Genomic DNA, 25,572 nt, shown 5'->3' with positions numbered 1-25,572 from the left:
GTTATGCATAGGTTGCCATGCTTTAAATTATCCCATAGGTCTCATATATTGTTTTCATGTGTCTTTCTGTCTTTTGTTCTGATTGGGTGATTTTCATTATTCTGTCTTCCAGATCATTTATTTGTTTTTTGCATTATTCAGTTTGCTATTTATTGCCTTTAGTTCAACTTTCTTCTTGGCAAATGAGTTTTCTAATTTTATTTGGCCCCTCTGTATAGTTTCTTTGTCATTTTTACAGTAACCTGCATTTCTGTTGGTATCCTTTCTTAATTCCTTCAGTATTTTTATTACCTCCTTTTTTAAGTCAGGGTCTAGCAGACTGGCAAGGGCTATTTCATTGCTTGTTCTTTCAGGGGAATTCTCTTGATCTTTTAGTTGCGAGTGGTTTCTCTGTTTCTTCATTTTATTTATATTTCTCTGACTATGAGTTTAGGAAAAGCAGTTATCTACTGTGGCCTTGAAAGGCTGTTTTTATGTGACAGCATCCCTGTGTAGCCTGCATGAGTCTAATATTTTGGGTGCAAGGGCTGTTTTCACTATGGATGCCTGCTGCTTCTTTTCTCAGTGTGTGCTGGCTGTTATCCCCTTGAGAGGGGGTGTGATAGTTGTTGTGGTAACCAGAGCCTGCAGTGGATCATGAACGGGACCTCATGTTTGCTCTGTGGTTGTCACAGTCCTGTCAGGGGCAGGGTCTGCTCCCCAGTTGTTGGAGTAGAAGCCCCCATATTCGATTCTAAGCTACAGTGTGAGGTAGGTGGGACTGGATTGCTCCTGCTGGGATAGGAGCTGCTGAGTATTCCTCCTCAGGAGCTGTCCACCAGGAAATGCACTCTGTGGTATCACCTGTGTGAGCCCACAAAGTACAGTGTTGTTGGCACTGCCCTCAGCCTTGGGAATACAGGCAATCGGCCAGGATGTCCCTCAGGTGTTATGCTCACAAAGCTGACAGCACAGAGCCACTGAAGTCCAGCACAGGGATCCACCCATGGGTGCTATGGAATCAGCCCAGACCCCAGCCCCACCTCCGCATGCATGTGCCCACAAAGCCCACCAGTGCTAACACCAGACCTGCTCCAGTGCCAGTAATATGCCCCAATAGTGTCCCATAGGCACTACACTTTCAGAGCTCCAGCAGCCTAAATCCACACAGCTGCTGGGACGTGGCTCAGATTTCAGCCTGGCTTCTGAAGTCTCCAGCACTGGGGATCTGCTCAGATTTTAGCCTCATCTCTGCGTGTGGGCACTTGTGCACTCCCGGAGCTCCTAGAAGCAGAGCCACACCTGCTGTGAGCACACTGAGAATGAGGCTGCTACGGCGGGGCCCCACCCCTCACTCTGTGTGTGTGTGTGTGTGTGTGTGTGTGTGTGTGTGTGTTTTAACAGTGGGGCTTTTATGGCAGATCTGGGCTGCACCCTACACACACCCTGTTGTGGCCCAGACCACACTTCAGTCTCTTTGGGCAGTCTCTGCACAGCCAACCCCAGTCCTCTCCCCCAGTTTGTTCGCTGCAGCCCATGTTTCAGCACCCAGCCCCTGTGCCATGGGTTGTTTTTTTGATGTTGAGTTATAGGAGCTGTTTATACATGTTGGATATTAACTGCTTATCGGTCATATCATTTGCAAATATTTTCTCGCATTTGGTAGGTTGTCTTTTCGTTTCATCGATGGTTTCCTTTGCTGTGCAAAAGCTTTTAAGTTTAATTAGGTCCCATTTGTTTGTTTTTGCTTTTATTTCCTTTGTTTTAAGAGACAGATTCAAAAAAATGTTGCTACAATTTATGTCGGAGTGTTCTGCCTATGTTTTCCTTTAGGAGTTTTATGGTATCTGGTATTACATTTAGTTCTTTAATCCATTTTGAGTTTAGTTTTGTATATGGTATTAGAGAATGTTCTAATTTCATTCTTTTACATGTAGCTGTCTGGTTTTCCCAGCACACTTACTGAAGGGACTGTCTTTTCTCCATTGTATATTCTTACCTCCTTTGTCATAGATTAATTGACCATAAGTGGGTGGGTTTATTTCTGGGCTCTCCATTCTGTTCCATCTCTGTTCCATCCACAGAAAATGTGAATCGATAGTTTATGTAATTTGCCCATAAGTTTTTTAGAGGCTGTTTGTCATTTTCTTATTGATTTGTGAATCCTTTTTGTAAATTAGACATATTAACCCTATACTGCAAATTTTTTTCAATCTCTTATTGGTTTGTGGAGTCTTTCATGAAATAGAAGTTATTTAAATAAGCATTATCTTTTAAACTTCCAAAACAGATTTGAATTCCCCTTATTTAAGTAACATAGAATGTGTGTAGTATCAGTTTTTGTTTTACCCTATCATGTTTTACTAATTTAGAACTTTTGAGAGTAAGAAAACAATGGATGGGATTTTCTACTTTCTATTCTGATTTCCGTGTGTGTGTGTGTGTTGTGTGTGTGTGTGTGTGTGTGTGTGTGTGTGTGTCTGTCGGTGGGGAGTGTGGCAAGAGAATTTCCAGGAAAGTTTATCCCATTCTTTACATTTGCTTTCTTATCACTCCTCACATCTTTATCCAAGTTTTTATTGCAGGTATACTAGGCACTTAAAACTTAGATAAATATATGAATTTATAAATTAAAAAATATCAAATCCTGGAAAATAATTTTATCTACCAAAAAATTTTTTTTCTTTTGAATTTACCTCCTTTCTGTGATTAATTGTGTGATATCTATATGTTTATATATAATTCAGAGCTAGAACTTTGCTGCCACGTAACTCTTGTGTATCCTTTACTGCAGTGAGTGATGGATTGGAACTGAGACCGAAATATAAAGGAGTTTTGCATTGCCTGACCACCATTTGGAAACTTGATGGACTACGGGGACTTTACCAAGGAGTAACCCCAAATGTGTGGGGTGCAGGCTTATCCTGGGGACTCTACTTTTTCTTGTGAGTAGGTCTGGGAGATTTTACAGTAGTAAATAAAAAGGAATTTATGTTTTTAATGATTTTTTAAAAAATCAGTTGGTGAAGCAAGGTGAGTCATTTAATCAGTTTCTCTGAATTGGAAGGGCTAGAAAGAGCAAAATGGCATATTAGTCTCATTCTCTGTAAGCTATTATCAGAGGCATTTAGTCTGGAAAAATGTTATTAATAAGAAGAAGGTAAAAGGATGAGATGGAGAAACACTCTTCCAGAAGCCATTTCTGTGAGACGGATTCAGGAAGGTGGCTTCCCAAAATACATTGATTCATAATGAAGTTGGAAAAGCAGAAGAGGACAAATCTTGGAGTCCTCATAAGAACATGTATCACAGGATAGCCCTATGGGATCAGAAAGCCAAAGCCAGTGCATGACTGAAAGAGTCTGTGGCATGTTCTTTCTTACCTCCTATTTGACCTGCTCCTTCACCTTTGTAGCTCATTCATTTCCTCACTCCTTCACTGTCGGGTATCATCACCGTTTGTAATAACTGCTATTGGATGCTTACTGAAGAAGCCACAGAAAGCACCTGTGGCAGCCATATTCAAGTTGTTGAGTGTACAAGGGCATGGAAACAAAGTATTATCACACTGCAGTGGAGGAGTGCGTGCTGCTGTGAGCTTGCCTCTGATATCTGAAACTGAATCCATGAATGGGGAGGCTTTTGTTTTAATACATGGCATTTTCAGGAAAACATCAATACCTGGTATATTTGCCTTCTCTTTTGTGTCTTACATTTTGATCTCTCATAATCTTATGGCAGTATACAAGCCAACCTTAAAATATTTCCTAAATGAAATCAAAATAAAAATCAGCCTTAATATTGTTTAAATATTTTTCCTATTTTCAGTTGTAAGACATTCCTAGATGGGTGAAACCGTATGTATAAAATCTATTATGTTAATAATTTCAGAGCTGTGTGGGTTCTTTAAAGAGAGTTTCTAAGGACAAGCCATGTAAGGTTTATGTGTTGAAATTATAAAACAGTATACTTGTTTTATGATAGAATGGATTGGTCAAGTTTGGGAAGATTTATTTAGTTCTTCCTGGAGGAAAGTGGAAATTGGAGTTTGACAAAAAAGGTGATTTAACTCCTTTACTCAGAAGCATTTTGTGGGTGTTTTCTGCCAAATAAAGTGTAAATGTCAGTGTGCCACTCAAGTGTAGCTCAGTTTGCCCTGTCTTCCCATCCACCCCTATAACTTTTGCTCATGCATGTGTTTCCCTATTGAAACTGCACCTGTCTCTCCATACCTGGCTCAGTGTTGCCTACTACACAAAGCCTTCTCTGATCTCCGTTAGTTCCTGAATCTCTCATGATACTGTTTGTGTTATCTTTTGTTATGATTTCTTGTGTGCCACTGTGGTCTTCGTTAATCTGTTAGGTGGGATCTGTGGAGTGTTTTATGTATCAGAATTGCCAACCACAGTATCTGAATGTAATAGTTAGCTGCCCCTTTTTTGTCTGCCCAATTGCTGCACCAGTACACCCTCCCCCTTCCAGTTTTCCTGTTTGCTATTTTTATTAATGGTTGAACATGAGATGAAAATATTTTACATATGTATTGCCAGCCTACATATTTGGGGGGAGAGATGGTATAGTCTTACGGTAAACCATTTCCAGTAAATCCATTATTTGAAAAAGGTCTTGTTTTGTAGTTGGATTATGCATTGACTTCTACTTTTGAGGTATTTTTAAGTTACCCACACTTTAAAATAGAATTTACTGCTTTATGTCACCCATTCAAATATTTATCCAACTGTTCATGTTTAATTCTTTTAGTTACAATGCCATCAAATCATATAAGACAGAAGGAAGAGCTGAAAGGTTAGAGGCAACAGAATATCTCATCTCAGCTGCTGAAGCTGGTAAGGTAGTGTGTGAAATATAAAACTCCATCTTGATTTTCACTTTTGTTCTTTATTTGCCTTTTTTCCTATGAACACCTGAGTTTAAATATGCTCATCTAACTATACTAATCAGTTATCACATGAGATTTCTTAGAAGGCAAGTATTCTGATGGATTACTCTGGATAGAGTTCAAGAATTTTACTTGTCACAAAGGTTATAATATTTACAAAGATTATGACACTAATGATTTAAGATGATTTGGTATAGTGTTTCTTCCATTAAAATGATTTCAGTTTTCAAATTAAACAATTTAATAGTCTTGTTTAATTGCCTCATGTATGTATAATATTCCTAAGGAAAAACAAAGTAGGACTCACAAGTCTTAACTCCTACTTTGATACCTTGATGGTTTTTTTTTTTTTCTTTTTGGCCGTGCTGCACGGCTTGTGGGATCTTAATTTCCCAACCAGGGATTGAACCCAGGTCCTCGGCAGAGAAAGTGCTGAATCCACTGGACTGCCAGGGAATTCCCCACCTTTGTTTCTTAATGTTTACTGATTGTTTTTTAAGGCAAGAATTATCTTGCTCATTTTGAATACCTAGCTGCTAACAGAGACCTGACTCACAATAGGACTCCATAAATACTTGTTGAATAAAAGACTACTTAGGAAACTTGGCAAATGAGAAACTTAACCATTTGAATTTTTTTTAACAAAATCATCACTCTCTGTAAAGAATGTAAATATTTCTTTTGATATTACATAGTTAATTTTTGAGGTGTCGTGGCTACTTTGAGTTGGTTTGAGGAAGAGTCTGATAAAGTTGGGGTGGGTATACATGTGCACATGCACAGATGATTGAGATGCTGGGTTGCTGGTCCTTTTCCCCTAATCTTCAGCCCCTCTGGGTTGTACTGTGTCCTCCTCCTAAGTATATGTATCTCCTTATCAGCATGTGCTTCCCAGGACCTCGGTCTGTTCTCTACACTAGGCCACTTTGCTTAGGAGCCAGGACATCTTTGCTACCCTCACACCTCAAAGGGAAAGTGTTTCACATTTTCATCACCTTTTAAATTTATTTCTCATTAACCACATGGGGAACTTTTTAAGACCACCAAAAACTATGTCTACCCATTAACCCTAGGTCTGTGCCTCAGGGACCACACCTTGCTGTTGCAGGTACAGCCCCATTCTTTATATAAATGGACTGTTCTTAATTCAGCTTGTCAGAAGTGAGAAAGTACCTGTATGCTGAGTAATATTATTTAAATCTGATTTCAGGAGCCATGACCCTCTGCATTACCAACCCATTATGGGTAACAAAAACTCGCCTTATGTTACAGTACGATGGTGTTGTTAATGCCTCACAGCGGCAATATAAAGGAATGTTTGATACACTTTTGAAAATATATAAGTATGAAGGTGTGCGTGGATTGTATAAGGTAATGAATTATTATCAATATATTTTAATAGCTGACAATTGTAATTTCCCTTGGCTCTATTGTCTGAGTTCTGAATGACCTGTACTCAGTCCTGAAAAGAAACCAGACTTAGGCAAGGAACAATTTAATGACAACCGAAATCTGTATTGAAATTGTACTTTAAACTGTTTATCCTCATTACCAAAAGAAGTATCATCATGACACTGGTGGGTATGAGAAGGACTGTCTAAAATAAAACTTTGTTGAGTAACCATTTCTGTAAGTCACACATTGAGGTCACTCATTCCTTACTCCCCCCTCCCCGGAAGCTGTGGTCCCTTGGAAACTCACTTAGTTTACCTTTTTTTTTTTTTTCTTCACTTGTTCCTTTCTAGGGGTTTATTCCTGGGCTGTTTGGAACATCACATGGTGCCCTTCAGTTTATGGCATATGAATTGTTGAAATTGAAATACAACCAACATACCAATAGATTACCAGAAGCACAGTTGGTAAGGTGATACTTGAAAAAACACTGGTATTTATTTTTATGGGCATTTAATAGATGGAAATTTTGTCACGTTTACTTTGGTAGTATTGCTATGATGATAAGTACCGATTCTGCCATTAATTTAATTTATAGTTAAATACTTTACAGGATAATGGCACACAACTGTAAAAAATAGAACCCCATTGCACAGACCTTGTTTCAAGAGGGGAAACAGTATTTTTCACTTGTGGATCCACTTCAGTGTTGGTTTCCCTATGTAAATTTTACTTCTATATTTTTAAAGAAACCCTACTTAAAGAAAAACAAATGTTTTCTGTTGTCATTTTAGAGCACAGTAGAATATATAACAGTTGCAGCATTATCCAAAATATTTGCTGTGGCAGCAACATACCCATATCAAGTTGTAAGAGCTCGTCTGCAGGATCAACACATGTTTTACAATGGTGTAGTGGATGTAATCACAAAGACATGGAGGTAAGAGTATGTGGTATATCAAAATGGCTCTTAGGAGGTACCCTGTAAATCTTAAACCGTCCAGTTGACATCATTAGTTTTATAGCAAAGACCAGTGTCTGTGGTGAAAACATGGCTGATGGACCCTTCCTCCCCATATCCCATTTACTCCATACAAAACCATGAGCCTCGACTTCTTCATTTATAAAATTTGAATATCTAGGTTGACAGAGTTGTTTATAAAAATCAAATGAGGTTGAAAATACCTTGACAAACTGATTAAAATTTAGGTGTTGGGCTTCCCTGGTGGCGCAGTGGTTGGGAATCCGCCTGCCGATGCAGGGGACACGGGTTCGTGCCCCGGTCCGGGAGGATCCCACGTGCCGCGGAGCGGCTGGGCCCGTGAGCCATGGCCGCTGCGCCTGCGCGTCCGGAGCCTGTGCTCCGCAATGGGAGAGGCCACGGCAGTGAGAGGCCCGCGTACTGCAAAAAAAAAAAATTTAGGTGTTATAAAATATTTGAATGGCATTGAACATAGGAAGTCATAAAAAACCTAGTTTAATAGAATTAAGAAGGCCCCAAGGGGGTGGGCGGAGTCAAAATGGCAGACTAGGTTTAAATGACAGGATAGACCAGATAGACTTAATTGATATTTATAGGACATTCTATCTGAAAGCGAAAGAATACACTTTCTTCTCAAGTGCACGTGGAACACTCTCCAGGATAGATCACATCTTGTGTCACAAATCAAGCCTCGGAAAATCTAAGAAAATAAAAGTTGTATCAAGCATCTTTTCTGACCACAACGCTATGAGATTAGAAATCAATTATAGTAAAAAAAAAAAAAAAAAACTGTAAAAAACACAAACACATGAGGCTAAACAGTGCGCTGCTAAATAACCAAGAGATCACTGAAGAAATCAAAGAGGAAATTTTAAAATACCTAGAAACAAATAACAACAAAAACACGACGACCCAAAACCTGTGGGACACAGCAAAAGCAGTTCTAAGAGGGAAGTTTATAGCAATTCAGTCTCACCTCAAGAAACAAGAAAAATCTCAATCTAACCTTATGCCCAAAGCAACTAGAAAAAGAAGAACAAAGAAAACCCAGTTAGTAGAAGGAAAGAAATCATAAAGATCAGAGCAGAAACAAATGAAATAGGAATGTAGAAAACAATAGCAAAGATCAATAAAACTAAAAGTTGGTTCTTTGAGAAGATAAACAAAATTGATAAACCTTTAGCCAGGCTCATCAAGAAAATGAAGGGAGAGGATTCAAATCAATAAAATTAGAAATGAAAAAGAAGTTACAACAGACACCACAGAAATACAAAGGATCATAAGAGACTATTACAAGCAACTCTATGCCAATAAAATGGACAACCTGGAAGAAATGGACAACTTCTTAGAAAGGTACAACTTTCCAAGACTGAACTAGGAAGAATTAGAAAATATAAACAGATCAATCACAAGTAATGAAATAGAAACTGTGATTAAACATCTTCCAACAAACAAAAGTCCAGGACCAGATGGCTTCACAGGTGAATTCTATCAAACATTTAGAGAAGAGCTAACACCTATCCATCTCAAACTCTTCCAAAAAACTGCAGAGGGAGGAACACTCCCAAACTCATTCAACGAGGCCACCATCACTCTGATCCCAAAACCAGACAAAGATATCACAAAAAAAGAAAATTACAGACCAATATCACTGATGAACATAGATGCAGAAATACTAGCAATTCAAATACTAGCAATTCAAATCCAACAATACATTAACAGGATCATACACCATGATCAAGTGGGATTTACCCCAGGGATGCAAGGGTTTTTCAATATTGGCAAGTCATTGTGATACACCATATTAACAAATTATAAAGAGTAGAAACCATATGATCATCTCAATAGATGCAGAAAAAGCTTCTGACAAAATTCAACACCCATTTATGATTTTAAATCTCTCCAGAAAATGGGCATAGAGGGAACCTACCTCAACATAATAAAGGCCATATATGACAAACCCACAGCAAACATCATTCTCAATGGTGAAAAACTGAAACCATTTCCTCTAAGATCAGGAACAGGACAAGGATGTGCACTCTCACCACTATTATTCAACATAGTATTGGAAGTCCTAGCCACGAAATCAGAGAAGAAAAAGAAATAAAAGGAATACAAATTGGAAAAGAATGGGTAAAACTGTCACTGTTTGCAGATGACATGCTACTATACAGAGAATCCTAAAGATGCCACCAGAAAACTACTAGAGCTAATCAATGAATCTGGTAAAGTTGGAAGATACAAAATTAATGCACAGAAATCTCTTGAATTCTTATACACTAACAACGGAAGATCAGAAAGAAATTAAGGAAACAATCCCATTTACTATTGCAACAAAAAGAATAAAATACCTAGAAATTAACCTACCTAAGGAGACAAAAAGACCTGTACTCAGAAAACTAAGACACTGATGGGCATTTTCCTCTTTTCCCTTATGTTCTTCTCCTCTTACACCAAAATGACTTCTGTTGCCAAGAACACAAACACAACCCGCAAGTTAGAATCTAGTCCAGCATCATCTGTCTCTGGCAACCTGGCCTACAGCTGCTGCCTGGTTTATCATCTTTTAAAGTAGAAACCCTCTTTCTGTTCTCAAAATCAGTAAGTGCTTTGTTTCAAAAGCTTCTTATATTTCTGCTTCAGGTCAGTGGACCTGGCACAGATTTTCTTACCCTGGCCTCATCATACCTTCCCTGACTTGAGGAAACATTTGGATAACAACAGGCAGAGAAAGAAAACCCCCAGTGGGATGTTTTCCCATTGAATACAAGACCCTCGGTTGAAGGTTTTTAGATCCTTTTTTCATCCAGAGGCATCCGCTTTACACCTCACATAGCGGGTAACCAAAACTGAACTGTACCGGCTTGGGGTATCATAGGGAACAGAAGAGCATTGCTTCCAGTACAGGTCACAGACATGGGATGGGAGAAAGGCTTCATTGTCGTCTTATGGAAAGATGATCTTAGCATAAAAGGCTGACTCACTGTGGCTGGTGCATGCCCGTGGTCACTTGCATGGTCACCTTTGGGTTCCATAGTTTGGATGCTGAATGAGCAATTAGGAAATGCAGGCGTTTCCCACACCAGCTAGAATAGCCATGCGGTACGGTCCTGGGTTCCTGCCATCAGGAGGAAGTTACGATATCTTCCCACTGCTTCCCAAGCCCTCTTCTCTTATAGGCATTTCTGGAAAGCCTATTAGAAAAGCAAAGAGAATTCCGAATCCAGCTTCCCTCCCCAACCCTACCCCAAGAGTCAAAGTAGATGGTGTTGTGTGAACATTTATATATATACACACATATGTTTGCACTGGTTTAGTTTCATATATACAAGTACACGTTTATGTATTGTGCCTTAAATAATAATAACAATACTAGTGAAGTTTTTTCCCAAACTTCTTGTTCCTTGGTTCTGGCTTACGTTGGGGACTGTGCCACTGACCTGGCTTAGTGTTCCGGTCGGGGTTTGGAGAGAGCAGAGTAGCCAGGCACCCTGGGGGGAGGTGGGGACCACAGGGGCAAGTGTCTCAGAAAGTGAGCAGTGCACACTCCCAACCCCAGAAACGTGACTTAGACAAACCAGGGGAGCAGGGCTCTTGCTCAGGAACCCCAGGGGACCGCTTTGCTTTCAGGCCTGTGTTTGCCCCCTCCTCCCACCCAGGTCTGTTGCCACAGCTTCCTGCTGTTTCTTGGTGTTTACTATGTCTGTAGGACAGTGGAATCTTTAGTCTCTCCAGAAAGGGGACTCAGCATGGCCTTGAAGGCCTGACCAGTGAATTAAGGGATTCTGCACCCCACTTTTCCTGGTCCGTTAAGCTTGGGGTGGAGGGTGGCAGGCGTGGTACAGATGCTAGAGCTGTGCCATGAATGGTGCGCCTGTCCACCTCCAGGCTTCCTGCCATGAAGCCTTGCGTTTACCTTTGTTTTTAACCTGTGCCGTTGTGAGTTTTGGTGTGTTTCTCTGTGAGTTTTTATTTAATTGTGTAACTGTTTTTCCGTTACTGTGAAACTAAGGTGTTGTACTTTTAATTTTTTTTAACAAATGTTACTGTTCTTATTTAAGAGAATAAATTCCAAATAGTCTTAAAAATAAAAAGACATTAATGAAAGAAATCAAAGATGATACAAACAGATGGAGAGATATACCATGTTCTTGGATTGGAAAAATCAACATTGTGAAAATGACTATACTACCCAAAGCAATCTACAAATTCAGTGCAATCCATCCCTATCAAACTACCAATGGCATTTTTCACAGAATTAGAACACAAAGTTTTACAGTTTGTATTGAAACACAAAAGACCCCTAATAGCCAAAGCAATCTTGAGAAAGAAAAATGGAGCCGGAGGAATCAGGCTCCTGGACCTCAGACTACACTACAAAGCTACAGTAATCAAGACAGTATGGTACTGGCACAAAAACAGAAATATAGATCAATGGAACAGGATAGAAAGCCCAGAGATAAACCCACACACCTATGGTCACCTAATCTATGACAAAGGAAGCAAGAATATACAATGGAGAAAAGACAGCCTCTTCAGTCAGTGGTGCTGGGAAAACTGGACAGCTACCTGTAAAAGAATGAAATTAGAGCACTCCCTAATGCCACACACAAAAATAAACTCAAAATGGATTAGAGACCGAAATGTAAGACCAGACATTATAAAACTCTTAGAGGAAAACATAGGAAAAACACTCTTTGACATAAATCACAGCAAGATCTTTTATGACCCACCACCTAGAGTAATGAAAATAGAAACAAAATAAGCAACTGGGACCTAATGAAACTTAAAACTTTTGCACAGCAAAGGAAACCATAAACAAGACGAAAAGACAACCCTCAGAATGGGAGAAAATATTTGCAAACGAAACAACTGACAGAGGATTAGTCTCCAAAATATATAAACAGCTCATGCAGCTCAATATCAAAAAAACAAAAAACCCAATCAAAAAATGGGCAGAAGACCTAAATAGATCACCAAAGAAGACATACAGATGGCCAAGAGGCACATGAAAAGCTGCTCAACATCACTAATTAGAGAAATGCAAATCAAAGCTACAGTGAGGTATCACCTCACACCAGTCAGAATAGCCATCATCAAAAAATCTATAAACAATAAATGCTGTAGAGGATGTGGAGAAAAGGGAACCCTCTTGCACTGTTGGTGGGAATGTGAATTGATACAGCCACTGTGAAGAAAAGTATGGAGGTTCCTTAAAAAATTAAAAATAGAACTACCCTATGACCCAGCAGTTCTACTACTGGGCATATAACCTGAGAAAACCACAATGCAAAAAGGCACATATAACCCAATGTTCATTGTAGCACTATTTGTAAATAGCCAGCTCATGGAAACAACCTACATGTCCATGGACAGATGAATGGATAAAGATGATGTGGTACATATATACTATGGAATATTACTCAGCCATAAAAAGGAACAAAACTGGGTCATTTGTAGAGATGTAGATGGACCTAGAGTCTGTCATACAGAGTAAAGTAAGTCAAAGAAAAACAAATATCATATATTAATGCATGCATGTGGAATCATAGATGAACCTATTTCCAGGGCAGGAATAGAGACAAGATGTAGAGAACAGACATGTGGACATGGTGGCGGGGAAGGGGAGGATGGAATGAATTGGGAAGTTAGGTTTGACATAAATACACTACCATGTGTAAAATAGCTAGCTAATGGGAACCTGCTATATAGCTCATGGGAGCTCAGCTCCTTGCTCTGTGATGATGTAGATGGGTGGGAAGTCCAAGAGGGAGGGGATATATGTATGCATATAGCTGATTCACTTCATTGTATAGCAGAAACTAACAACATTCTAAAGGAATTATACTCCAATTTTAAAAGGAAAAGAAAAGAAAAAAAGGCCCCACATCTGCTACTGGTAGCAGAACTTTTGCAAACACTTGTTTCCATGTATGGAAGAGATGCAAGTCTTTAGTGTGGGAATGTTTAAATTGTTATAGGTATACATCCCCACGTTTCTTTTTAATTCTAAAAGGCCAGCACAGAGTATTTAAATGTTTAAATTCGGTTCACTTTAGTAAATATATATATTGAGAACATAAGTGAAAAGTTTCAAGGCTTTATTCCAATTCTAGGCATCAAGAAAATAGTCTTATTTTTGTGTGCTATATTTAGTGTTGTCTAGCATTTTTATTAGTTATGAGAGGTTTAATGCCTACATTAGATCAGCTAATACTCCTACATGTTCATACATTTAAAGGCATTTGAAAGATGGTTATGATTATATCTTCAGGCTAGCTCTGTAGGAAATTAAGTATATATGTATATAGATGTACTTTTTTTTTCTCTCTCTAAAGGAAAGAAGGCATCGGTGGATTTTACAAAGGAATTGCCCCCAATTTGATTAGAGTGACTCCAGCCTGCTGTATTACCTTTGTGGTATATGAAAATGTCTCACATTTTTTACTTGGCCTTAGAGAAAAGAAAAAGTAAAAGAAGATAATTACAGTACATCTGCCCAAGGCAGCCATGTGCTACTTTGTATTTGAGACATGAAACTCAGAAGAATACTGCACAGCAACATGGCTCGTAATTGAACTCGGTCTATAATCATTAGAAGTCACAGAACTGCTAAGCCTTCACAATGTTTTTCTGCTTTTGCTTTCCCCATACATATGGGACTTGGCTTCCCTTACCTGAAATGGTTGCCAGCAACACAACAGTAAAACTGACACCAAATGGAGAGTTTCACAGATTTTCTCCATTTCATTGTCCAAGTAGAAGCTAAGTTGCAGCATTTGCTGAATGGATTTGAATACTGCTCCTTTTCTGAACTGGTTTGTCTGTATTGGCTTTAAAATCAACCTCTGTGCAATAGCAAAAAAATGGCTTCTTAAAAGATGTCATTGCTGTTTCAAGAGTTTGCTGGGAAAGTTGCTGCCCAAATCCTGACCATTTTTGAAACGGGAAAGTTTGGTGGGGAAAAAAATCCACTGTAAATGTGCTTTTGTTTTAATTCATTTGGAATGCAGTTGTGTACTTCTCTTAATTTGAGAAGTACCTGACATCTGTTGTCATTCCATCACTAATTTTTTTTCCCAGAAGCTCTTTCATAATTTAAAATGTAATCCTGGATCACATTATTATTTTTCGGCATAGGTACTTAGTGTCTTTTTATAAAATCTGAGCTAGGATCCAGCTGTGTCAGCCCTTACTTAGCATATTTGTCTATAAATCACTTACTGGTGTTGCTAATAGATCACCTTATATAGATACTAGAATGACTGGGGTACGTTTGTTGACAAACTGTATGGAAATGAGAAGCTTTAACTTCCTACTTCAGATTTCAGATCTGAAATAAGATCCCAAATAAGATCCAGATCCCAAATAAGTGACCAGTCTACATTGGTTGCTCAAATTCAGGTTTAAATACAAATTACACTAAAGGCCATTATTGATTTTACTTTTGAGTTACGGTAATTAAATATAATGGCCTGCCCCAAAAAGGTGCCAGAATTATACTAACATTTTTATTTACGTAAACATCTATGAATGCTTTTTGCAGTACCATCTATTTGTTATAAATAAAATACTGTGGCTCTCAAAGCCATATTTAAATGGTTCTTTGAAAAGAGGTCTATTTTTTATATTTTGAAAATGGCTTTGTTTTAAAAGTAAAGTACTTAATTGTATTTACTGTATCTCATTACATGCAGAAGAATGCATTATAAATTAAATGTGATGTATTTTCCTCCTTCTGAATAATACTATTATTCATATGAAATCCTGATAGTAGTCCCTGTATGGAAAGACAAGTTACAATTGATATTTGGAGTTGTAGAGGTAGTGCCATTATTTGAATGCCTCCTGTGTACCTTTAAATTAATAAGCCATAATTCCTGTCCTCTGAGAGCATACAGGCTTGCAGGATGAATGAGCATTAAATAACTGCAGTTCTAGATTAAGAACATGCAAGAAGATTTCTACAAGCCCTGCAAGAGTTCTGAAAAGAGAATTCATTCCACTCGATCAACAGTTACAGCACTCCTTCCTGCACTGTGCCATGTATGTTACCAAGCATTGAGAATATAGCAGTAAATGAGCTACAAAACATTCCTGCCCTCAGGGAATTTTCATTTTAGTGTGTGTGACAAAACATAAATATGCATAATGAAATTTCAAATATTAAATGCTGGAAGTAAAACTAAGGAGTTGGGAATAGTGTTGCTATGTTAGGTAGGACAGTTGGAGTCAGGAAAGGTCTCTGAGGAGGTAGTATTTGAAACATTTTGACATAAGTGAGGAAGCAAGCCACTATGAGATGTTGACAAAATCAGTCAATCTAAGAAATGGAAACTGTTATTCAAGCCAGATTTGGATATTACAACTCAGGAAGAGCATCTCAGAAAGCTCTGAGAAGTGAAGTAAAGGCACAGTTATAGAAGTTTGTTGAGACAGAAGGCTATACATTTAGATGACGTGTTATTGACAGTTTACACAATCCAAGTCTAAGCATCATCGTGGCCCCTTACAAGATCAAGAAGGAATACTATCTTTTAAGGAGTTGTCTTTTTGATGCTAGGAGAGTGTTGCTCTTTATGGTTGAGCAGGTATTTCTGCCAATGGGGAAGGTTTGGCCGATGCATAATGCAGATACACAATGCATAGTAGTGGGGAGAGAGGTCACCAAAGGGCAGAGAAAAGTTTAAGTTTTTCTTGTCTTGCCATAAAATATGAACTTTAATGATCAATGGGGGAAAATTGTGACATAATCTTTCAGTAGAAAGTGTTAGGTGATCAAATATTTGTTCCCTCAAAACCAGGGTGGCTGCTTGCCTGTCCCTTGATTCCTAGTCTTAATGGCCTGATTCTCTCCTTTCAGAGGGGAGTTGTACTAGCAGGATGCTTGGCAAGGACTGACATTCTATTCTAAGTTGTCCAGTAAGACTTAAGCCAATTTTCCTCACGTGTGTGGGGTATGTCCATTATTTTATATAGAACTACAGATGTGATCTATAGTTTCAAGTCATTTAGACATTATCTTAGTATGAGTAGGTGACACAGCATGAAAGGCAGGAAAGTATCAACTTATAAGTTCCACAAACTAAATTGATAGTAGTAGCAATATCATTAGCAAAGATTTAAGCCAAAATCCTCCTGAACAAAATCATTTTCCTAGTATTTCCCCTAAACTGGGAAGAGGATTGTTCAGAGCAGAAATCTGACACTTCATGGGTCATAAGATGAGTAAACAAATATCATGGCATTTGGAAAACTGATAGTAACCAGAGTACTCACATTACAGATTGACAGGGGCTGTTTCCACAGTAGCCATAGGTGACCTTGAGCCCAAGGGAAACCAGTTTTTTATCTTCTTAACCAACCTAGGGAGAGCCAAGGTCATAAACTTGTTCAGTAAATCCATTGGGTCTTGTTAGGAGCTACCCAATATTCAACATCTAATAAAGGAGTATTATGGCCAGGTTCAGAACATGCACCATTAATTGGCCAGGTAAGAGGGTTTCACTTAGTGATATTGGTGGCAATGTTAGCTTGCATGGTGCTAGAGTTTCGTTTGAAATAAAATTTCTAAGGACCATCCAATTAGAGCTTTGGAGAGGAGAAATCCACCAAGGCAACCTGGGAGTACTGGTAATTGGCCACAAACCCAGCAATTGGATTGATTTTTGAAACTTGCATGTGATTGAGCCCAAGAAATACATTTGGTTCATTAGCAAAAGTGTGAGCAATTGTCAAAGTAATCAGTATACAGACCTGCTCTGGCATCTTGGGTCAGCTGTCTACTTCTGATGTAATATTCTCATCCTGGTCTGGTAGTGCTGGTCTTAGTCTAAGTCAGGTGTCAGAAATTGGAGTTGCAGTTCATTCAGTTGTAGAGGTCTGATAAGGTCCCTTCCGAAGTGGCCAAAGAGTCCTTTATCTGATGTCTTTTCTAGTATGCATAACCTGGTTGCAGGTCATGATGCATCTTGATCTTCTTCCAAAGTTGAATTACTGTGATAAACTTCAGAAACAGTGTCTTTTTAATGACTAAACTTAACAAGGAGTTATCTGGGAAGTGAGTCTTTGCCAGTAAATACAGACATCAATTTACAAAACTAGAATTCTGTATTCACTGAAACAATCTTTTTCTCTCTAAAAGTACCCTCATTTCTACCAAATATAGCCAAATTAAGACTTATTTGTTTGCAAAATAAGCCTGGGTAATTGACTACATAGACTTCTAAGTTGGGTGTGTTGGAACTTTTCATAAAGAATCTCAGATTGAACTTTAAAAACCTCAGGGCTAGGAAACCCATACCACAGGTATGTCATAGATTCAACCTGTGATATCTGTAGATTTGGGTGATGGATTTAGGTGAATTCCTCTCTTCTCGAGGTCCCCAAAATACTGTGAGGTTCCTGTACCTTTTAGGAGGTTGCCTTCCTTATATGCCTGATAAAGCTTCTGGGAACCTAAGAGTTTCCAAATTCTGGAGGCATCTGGTAGAGAGAAAAGGTAAGGTTTCAGTTCTACTTACAGAGGTATATTTTAAAGGTTTCCTTATATCTGGAAAACAGATTAAAACCCAGTAATATTTCAGACAAAAACCAAAAATTATAACCATAGACTGTTCATCCACTCCTTTGTGACTAGTCCTTGATCTTAATCTTTTGGTAACTGTTACATAAAGCCATCCAGTTTATTAGAATTCTAATTTCTTACCCAGTTCATCAGTATGATGTGAAAATTATCAGAAATCTGTTCATGTCAAAAAGTACTTTCTGTGGATCTTCTTGAAGATGAAGCATTTTGCAAAAAGAGTACAATGATAACTGCCTATAAATGTCAAAAGACTTAAAAAGTCAAGGTTAAAGACCTGATTATGATGCAATTGGAAAACTTGGTTACTGCTGTGACACACAACAATTTAAGATAATTACTAAAATTAAGACTGATATAATTTTTACCAGGACCTACCAGAATTTGAGGAGTTCTATATAATTTCTAGAATGTGTATGTTGGTAACATTTACCCATAGGATACAATCTAAGAAGTTTTATCATCACTTATTTGACAATGCTTCCCATGTAATTTAACATACAAAATAAGCCTAATTAGTTTAATATTCCTCTGAGATGGAGAGAAAACAAATATTTTGAGGTATTCTAGGGACCCTTTGGAAAACTTCAAAATTAGCTAGAGGTCAGATGAGCTTCATTTAGGATTTTATCTTTGGGAAGTTTGTCAAAAATATCAAGAAGTTTTACAACACTTGGTCAAATAGAATCACAGGTCACTGTGAAACAATACCCATTCACTTAACTAAAGTGACAATAAAAGATCTCACTGGCAAATACAGATCACTTAAACACAAAGAAACTAACAATCTGTTATCAAAAACAGTTCAATATTTTAAGAAAACTTTGTCCTTTTAGAGAACCAAATTCAGGTTTTGTACCACTTTACTTTTAAAATTCACTTTCTTAATTAAGTTCAATCTTATCCAAGCCAATCCTGATCATGTACAGAACTCTCAGTGTTCCCTTTCCACAAACATTTGACAACTTTATGTATCCATTTAGAAACAACCAGCTCTAGGACAAAATGACCTTTAACAAAATACATTTTCATTCCTCTTTTTTTGCTAAAAACACACATCCTACTTTCCTTGCATACTGAAAAGTTTCCCTTATAATTCTTAACCTTAGAGTCTTAATCTCTAGCAAAAACCAAGAAGTAATTATAAACTGTCATACCAGCATTTCCTGATTGACAATTATGAACGTATTTTATAACCTCTAGAAACATACACCTTCTTATAGAATTTCTTTCCTCAATGTGATACAAGACATGTATCTAATAAACATCTTCAGTTTCTCATAAGACAAAAGTAGGTAAACTTAGGCCTGCCCAGCAATTAATGTTCTAGTATTTTATCCTACTTGTAATGACCCAGATAGTGAAGAAATTCTCGTAGTTTAACTTAGTTTTGTTTCAGGTTACCAAAATCTGGAGATATTATCCTTAAAGTAGACATTCCCAAAACAGTTATTCTTAAAGAGTTTACCTAAAGCTCTTATCTCGTTTACCTCTATTTTATTTACTTAAAAGTTTTCATACCATTATTTTTCTTGCTGACAAACTAACAGTAATAAGGTCTTATTTGATTTCTAGTAAACCTAGGTACAGTAAAAGTATTATATTTAATATTGATGACTCAGACAGGAAAGGGACAGGGCACAACCTTTAAAAGAATGACATAGCCCAAGGATGCATCATAAACTGGTTAGAACCAACTAGGTCCAAGATGGCAGACGAGTCAACTTGAGCCTCAGTATACGCTCATTGTAGCACATCAGCATGCTAAATGACACATCTGCAGGTGCCATGACAGTTCCAAGGCCAACCATAAAAGGTCAAAAAAGTGGGCAGTGGCCCAATTCCTGGAAGTCCCCACCCCTTCCCCAAAATAGCTGGAATATCCCTCCCATTCATTAGCCTATGAAATTACCCACCCCTATAAAAACTGACAGCCCTGTACCCTGGGGCCTTTCACCTTCCAAGAATGCCCACACTGTTTGTGGAGTGTGTTTCTCCCATGGCCTCTTGCCTTCTGAGATGGCCCACACTGTGTCTATGGAGTGTGTAGCTCCCTGAATAAACCTTTCACTTTACCATGGCTTGCTCTTGAATTCTTTCCTGTGCGAAGCCAAGAACCCATACTTGGTGGCCATTCCAGGGACTCGCCCGAGACCTGGGACATGACCATCCTTTCGTGCCCCGCTCTTTCCTGCAACATCTTTTCTAAAGGCGTGTCCGTATTAATCAAACCAACAAGCTTAGGCTAACTTTAATACCAGATACTAATTCAATACTGAATATTTTCCAGATCACATGAACCTGAAGTTCATTCTGGCCAGTTTCTTTTATATTTCCAAGTGTTTTTGTAAACACTTAATTTCCTTTTAGCTAATTAAGTAGAGCTCTTTTACAAATTAATTTTGGCAATACCACACATCTGCAACACACATATAGCTACATACAAACACACACACACACACAGAGACCTCATAGTTCTCATTCCAAAATTTCAGTCCTGAATCAGGTACAACAGTATAAAATCGATCAGTTACAAAAGAGGTTGGATTCCCATTGGGTTTCCGGCAGATGGAACAAATAAAGGTCACCTGTCTATGGCTAAACACTTTTTACTAATTTTTATGGAAAAGACACTTAATATTTCTATTTGTCCTTGATAAGTTCCAAATTACCTACCCCCTTTCCTGGAATTTGCATTTTAAAAACATAGCAGAGATAAGCGGTCCTGGAAAAGACAGGTAAAACACTTGCATCTCAAAGGCATAGGAGGAGAAAGGCAAGTTCCTTCTAGGATAACTTTGTTCCCATAAGGCCAGAAAACAATTTCCCTCAATACTTACAAGCCTCTTATGATAAATAGGGGAGGTTTGGGGAGTGGTAAAAGGATTAGTAGGCTTTGGATTATTTGTGGATCCACACGTCTGGTCCTGTAAAACAAGGACAGTTTTTTTTCCCTCAAAGAACTGGGGGCCACCTCAATATCAAAGGACTGACACACCCATTCATCTATGTTAGAATGTTATACTTTCCCTCATTTAGCTTAGGGGAGAAGTGCCCCTCCTCCAAACAACAATTCCTATCAGGCTCCAATTCCTATCAGGCTCCACCAGTCAGACTGGTGGCCTCCCATTTGGGGAATCCACTTACAATTTTGAGGATCCTCCCTGGGTTTAACTATGACCCTCAGTTTTGCCTTTGATATGAAGAGGCTTGCCTACAGCCTCATGTAGTCCCATTTCTAAAGGTAACCATTTAATAGTGTCTTCAGAGTGGAAAGGCAATTCAGAAGATTACTAGAATGAGTACTCAAAGAAGGATAGAGGGAAACTGTAGTTAAAGTTTTAGGTACCTTTTATATCATTACTTTCATTAGCCTTCTACAACAAATCTTTCAATGAGGCTATTTTGGAATTTTGAAGCCTTTTGGGGCATCTACGTACCAATTAAAATAGGTACAATAGCTTAAGATAGAGCTCTCTAAAATTTTTAACAACTTGGATGTTTCTCCAAAGGATCCATGGAGCTAGCCCTACAAATATTTTCCCCTGCTAATCTAATTTTAGTAAAATATTACCACTGTTGTTTCCGGTAAACGTTGCAGGCACAGATCCAGAAGACTGCCGGCTTTAACTTGACCCTCAAAATTATTTTGGAGTGTCAAAAGGACCCCAATTTGGCCATTTCAGGGCCCGATTTTCTTTAGTGCCCAACTGAGTACTTGCAAGCATACATAAACCCAGCTGGTATTCCCACAGCTGGCTGTTTGCACGGGCACAATCTCCCAGTATTAATTTGGTAGCCTAATTCAGATATGAGATATGATCTGAACAACTTTCTGAGGACAGTGTGGTGGATCACATGTGTGCTGCTTCTGAGTCTAGCCCCCAAGGAGTTATCCTTGGATGGGTTCGACTTCTTTTATGTGGCTTTTATATGGCCTAAAACCGTCATGGGTGGTTGGGGGGCTAGGTTATCAGCCTCTGTTTTGCCCCCTGGTTGAGCAGTACTTACTTTATGGTCATAGTGGGGTTCCCCTATAGGACTGCCTTGTGGCCAGAAGGAGCAATATGTCCCTTTATTCTTCCAAGGTGAATAATTCAGTCTCTTACATCAGTAGTAAAAGTTTTGTTCAAACCATGTATCAACTCATTCTTTAAAATTTAAGCCAAATTTAACAAAAACCCAGCCACCTATGAAAGGAGGTGGCCAGAAAGGAAGTTGGAGAAGTAGTCATTACACTGGTGGGGAAGAGTACAGGCTGGGAGCCAGACTGTCTGGCTTCAAACTTCAGCTTTCCCATTTTCTGTTTGACCTTAGGCAAATCATTTTACCCTTCTCTGTCTCAAGTTTCATCATCTGTAAAATCAGTTCCTCTGGAGCCAGGCCTGAGATGGGAATTCTCGGGCAAGTATATATTGAGGAAGTGCCCTTAGAAGAAATTTATAAGGGAGTAAAGAAAACAGCATTTGGCAGGGGAAAAAGAGTTTTCAGAAGTTCAGCCTCAGCCTGACCCAGCAGGGCACTCTGCAGTATGCATGGACCACAGAGGTTGTCCTGCCTAGAGTTGAGGGGCTGGGCTATTATGTTCCCATATCAGGCAGTCCTTGACTACCTGTGGTGTGGGAAGGAGGACTTGGAGGGCTGGCTGGGTGCCTCTCCTCAGTCAAGGGCAATCCTCCAAGTAAGGTGGAGGTATGAGCTGTTAGTCAACACCTGCAGCAGCTGGGCTGTGGGTGCACCAGTCCTGTAAAAGGGATCTGGGTGGGCGGTCAACAGTATCTACTGCAAGTGAGGATATTAAATGTATGTAGCTCGGGACACCTTCAAGATGGCAGAGGAGTAAGACAAAGAGATCACCTTCCTCCCCACAAATACATCAAAAATACATCTACATGTGGAACAACTCCTACAGAATACCTACTGAATGCTGGCAGAAGACCTCAGACTTCCAAAAAGGCAAGAAAATCCCCAGGTACATAGGTAGGGCAAAAGAAAAAAAGAAAAAAAGAGAGACAAAGGAATAGAGATGGGTCCTGCACCTCTGGGAGGGAGCTGTGAAGGAGAAAAAGTTTCCACACACTAGGAAGCCCCCTTACTGGTGGAAATGGGGGGTGGGGAGCTTCAGAGCCACAGATGAGAGCGCAGCAACAGGGGTGCAGAGGGCAAAGTGGAGAGATTCCCACACAGAGGATTGGTGCCAACCAGCACTCACCAGCTTGAGACACTTGTCTGCTCACCTGCTGGGGTGGGCGGGGGCTGGGAGCTGAGGCTCAGGCGTGGGAGATCAGACCCCAGGGAGAGAACCAGGGTTGGCTATGTGAAGACAGCCTGAAGGGAGCTAGTATGGAAACACAAAAGACCCTGATTACCTAAAGCAACCTTCAGAAAGGACAATGGAGCTAGAGGAATCAAGCTTCCTGACTTCAGACTATACTACAAAACTATAGTAATCAAGACAGTATGGTACTGGCACAAAACACAAATATAGATCAATGGTACAGGGTAGAAAGCCCAGAGATAAACCCACACACCTATGGTCACCTTATCTTTGACAAGGGAGACAAGAATATACAATGGAGAAAAGACAGCCTCTTCAATAAATGGTGCTGGGAAAACTGGACAGCTACATGTAAAAGAATGAAAGTTGAACACTTCCTAACACCATACAGAAAAATAAACTCAAAATGAATTAAAGACCTAAATGTCATGCCAGACACTATAGAACTCTTAGAGGAAAACATAGGCAGAACACTCTATGACATAAATCACAGCAAGATCCTTTTTGACCCACCTCCTAGAGAAATGGAAATAAAATCAAAAACAAACAAATGAGACCTAATGAAACTTAAAAGCTTTTGCACAGCAAAGGAAACCATAAACAAGACCAAAAGACAACCCTCAGAATGGGAGAAAATAGTTGCAAATGAAGCAACTGACAAAGGATTAATCTCCAAAATTTATAAGCAACTCATGCAGCTCAATAACAAAAAAACAAACAACCCAATTCAAAAATGGGCAGAAGAATTAAATAGACATTTCTCCAAAGAAGATAGCAACAAACAAGAAGACTGCTAACAAACACATGAAAGAATGCTGAACATCATTAATCATTAGAGAAATGCAAATCAAAACTACAATGAGATATCATCTCACACCGGTCAGATTGGCCATCATCAAAAACTCTAGAAACAATAAATGCTGGAGAGGGTGTGGAGAAAAGGGGACCCTCTTGCACTGCTGGTGGGAATGTAAATTGATACAGCCACTATGGAGAACAGTATGGAGGTTCCTTAAAAAACTACAAACAGAACTACCATACGACCCAGCAATCCCACTACTGGGCATATACCCTGAGAAAACCATAATTCAAAAAGAGTCATGTACCACAATGTTCATTGCAGCTGTATTTACGATAGCCAGGACATGGAAGCAACCTAAGTGTCCATCAACAGATGAATGGATAAAGAAGATGTGGCACATATATACAATGGAATATTACTCAGCCATAAAAAGAAATGAAACTGAGTTATTTATAATGAGGTGGATGGACCTGGAGTCTGTCATACAGAGTGAAGTAAGTCAGAAAGAGAAAAACAAATAACGTATATTAACACATATATATGGACTCTAAGGGAAAAAAAATGTCGTGAAGAGATTAGTGCTAGGACGGGAATAAAACAGACTTACTAGAGCATGGACTTGAGGATATGGGGAGGCGGATGGGTAAGCTGTGATGAAGTGAGAGAGTGGCAGGGACATATATACACTATCAAATGTAAATTAGATAGCTAGTGGGAAGTTGCCACATAGCACAGGGAGATCACCTCTGTGCTTTGTGACCACCTAGAGTGGTGGGATAGGGAGGATGGGAGAGAGGGTGATGCAAGAGGGAAGAGATATGGGAACATATGTATAACTGATTCACTTTGTTGTAAAGGAAAAACTAACACACTATTGTAAAACAGTTATACTCCAATAAAGATGTTTTTTTTTTTAAAAAAAAGAATTCTCATAGTAGCCTTGGTCATAAGGAACAAAAACTGGACAAATTCAAGTTTCCTGTTCCATCAACAGGAAAATGAATAAGAAATGTAAGTTTATACACAATGGAATACTACTTATCAACAAAAAGGAAAGAACTACTGATACAAAGAGCAACATGGATATCATAAATATTTTGCTGTCACTGTATAATCCACTTGTATGAAGTTCTAGAATAAGCAAAATAAATCTGTGGTTAAAAACAGAAAAGTTGTTTGGTGGGGCAGTCGTGATTGGTAGGGAAGGAAAATAAATGAAGGGACATTCTTGGGATACAGAAATGTTCTATATCTTTATAGGGATGTGGTCATGTGGGTGTATTTGTCAAAACTTGTCAAATTCGTGATTTCATATTTATGTATTTCATTTGTGTATAAATTTTATCTGAAATAAAAACTAAATAAAAAGTAAAAAAATATGGCCATCATCAAAAAATCTACAAACAATAAATGCTGGAGAGGGTGTGGAGAAAAGGGAACCCTCTTGCACTGTTGGTGGGAATGTAAATTGATACAGCCACTATGGAGAACAATATGGAGTTTCCTTAAAAAACTAAAAATAGAACTATTATATGACCCAGCAATCCCACTACTGGGCATATACCCTAAGAAAACCATAATTCAAAAAGAGACATGTATCACAATGTTCACTGCTGCACTATTTACAATAGCCAGGACATGGAAGCAACCTAAG

At 38.8% G+C, this 25,572-nt stretch overlaps 1 protein-coding gene across 1 annotated transcript in view; it reads left to right on the top strand.

Moving 5' to 3' along the window:
- Positions 1-15,347, top strand: part of SLC25A32 (solute carrier family 25 member 32) — a 49,292-nt gene extending 33,945 nt beyond the window's left edge. Inside the window, exons 2-7 of the mRNA XM_059043139.2 lie at positions 2,774-2,924; positions 4,741-4,826; positions 6,090-6,250; positions 6,625-6,738; positions 7,066-7,211; positions 13,592-15,347. Coding sequence (XP_058899122.1) covers positions 2,774-2,924; positions 4,741-4,826; positions 6,090-6,250; positions 6,625-6,738; positions 7,066-7,211; positions 13,592-13,727 — 794 coding nt within the window. The 3' untranslated portion in view covers positions 13,728-15,347. The remainder of the gene's footprint in view (positions 1-2,773; positions 2,925-4,740; positions 4,827-6,089; positions 6,251-6,624; positions 6,739-7,065; positions 7,212-13,591) is intronic.
- The last annotated feature ends 10,225 nt before the right edge of the window (positions 15,348-25,572 follow it).

The sequence above is a fragment of the Kogia breviceps genome, chromosome 17 (assembly GCF_026419965.1).
Source record: "Kogia breviceps isolate mKogBre1 chromosome 17, mKogBre1 haplotype 1, whole genome shotgun sequence".
Taxonomy (NCBI): Eukaryota; Metazoa; Chordata; class Mammalia; order Artiodactyla; family Physeteridae; genus Kogia; species Kogia breviceps.
The sequence above is the reverse complement of the archived record's forward strand: the minus strand, read 5'-3'. Positions and strand labels throughout refer to the sequence as shown.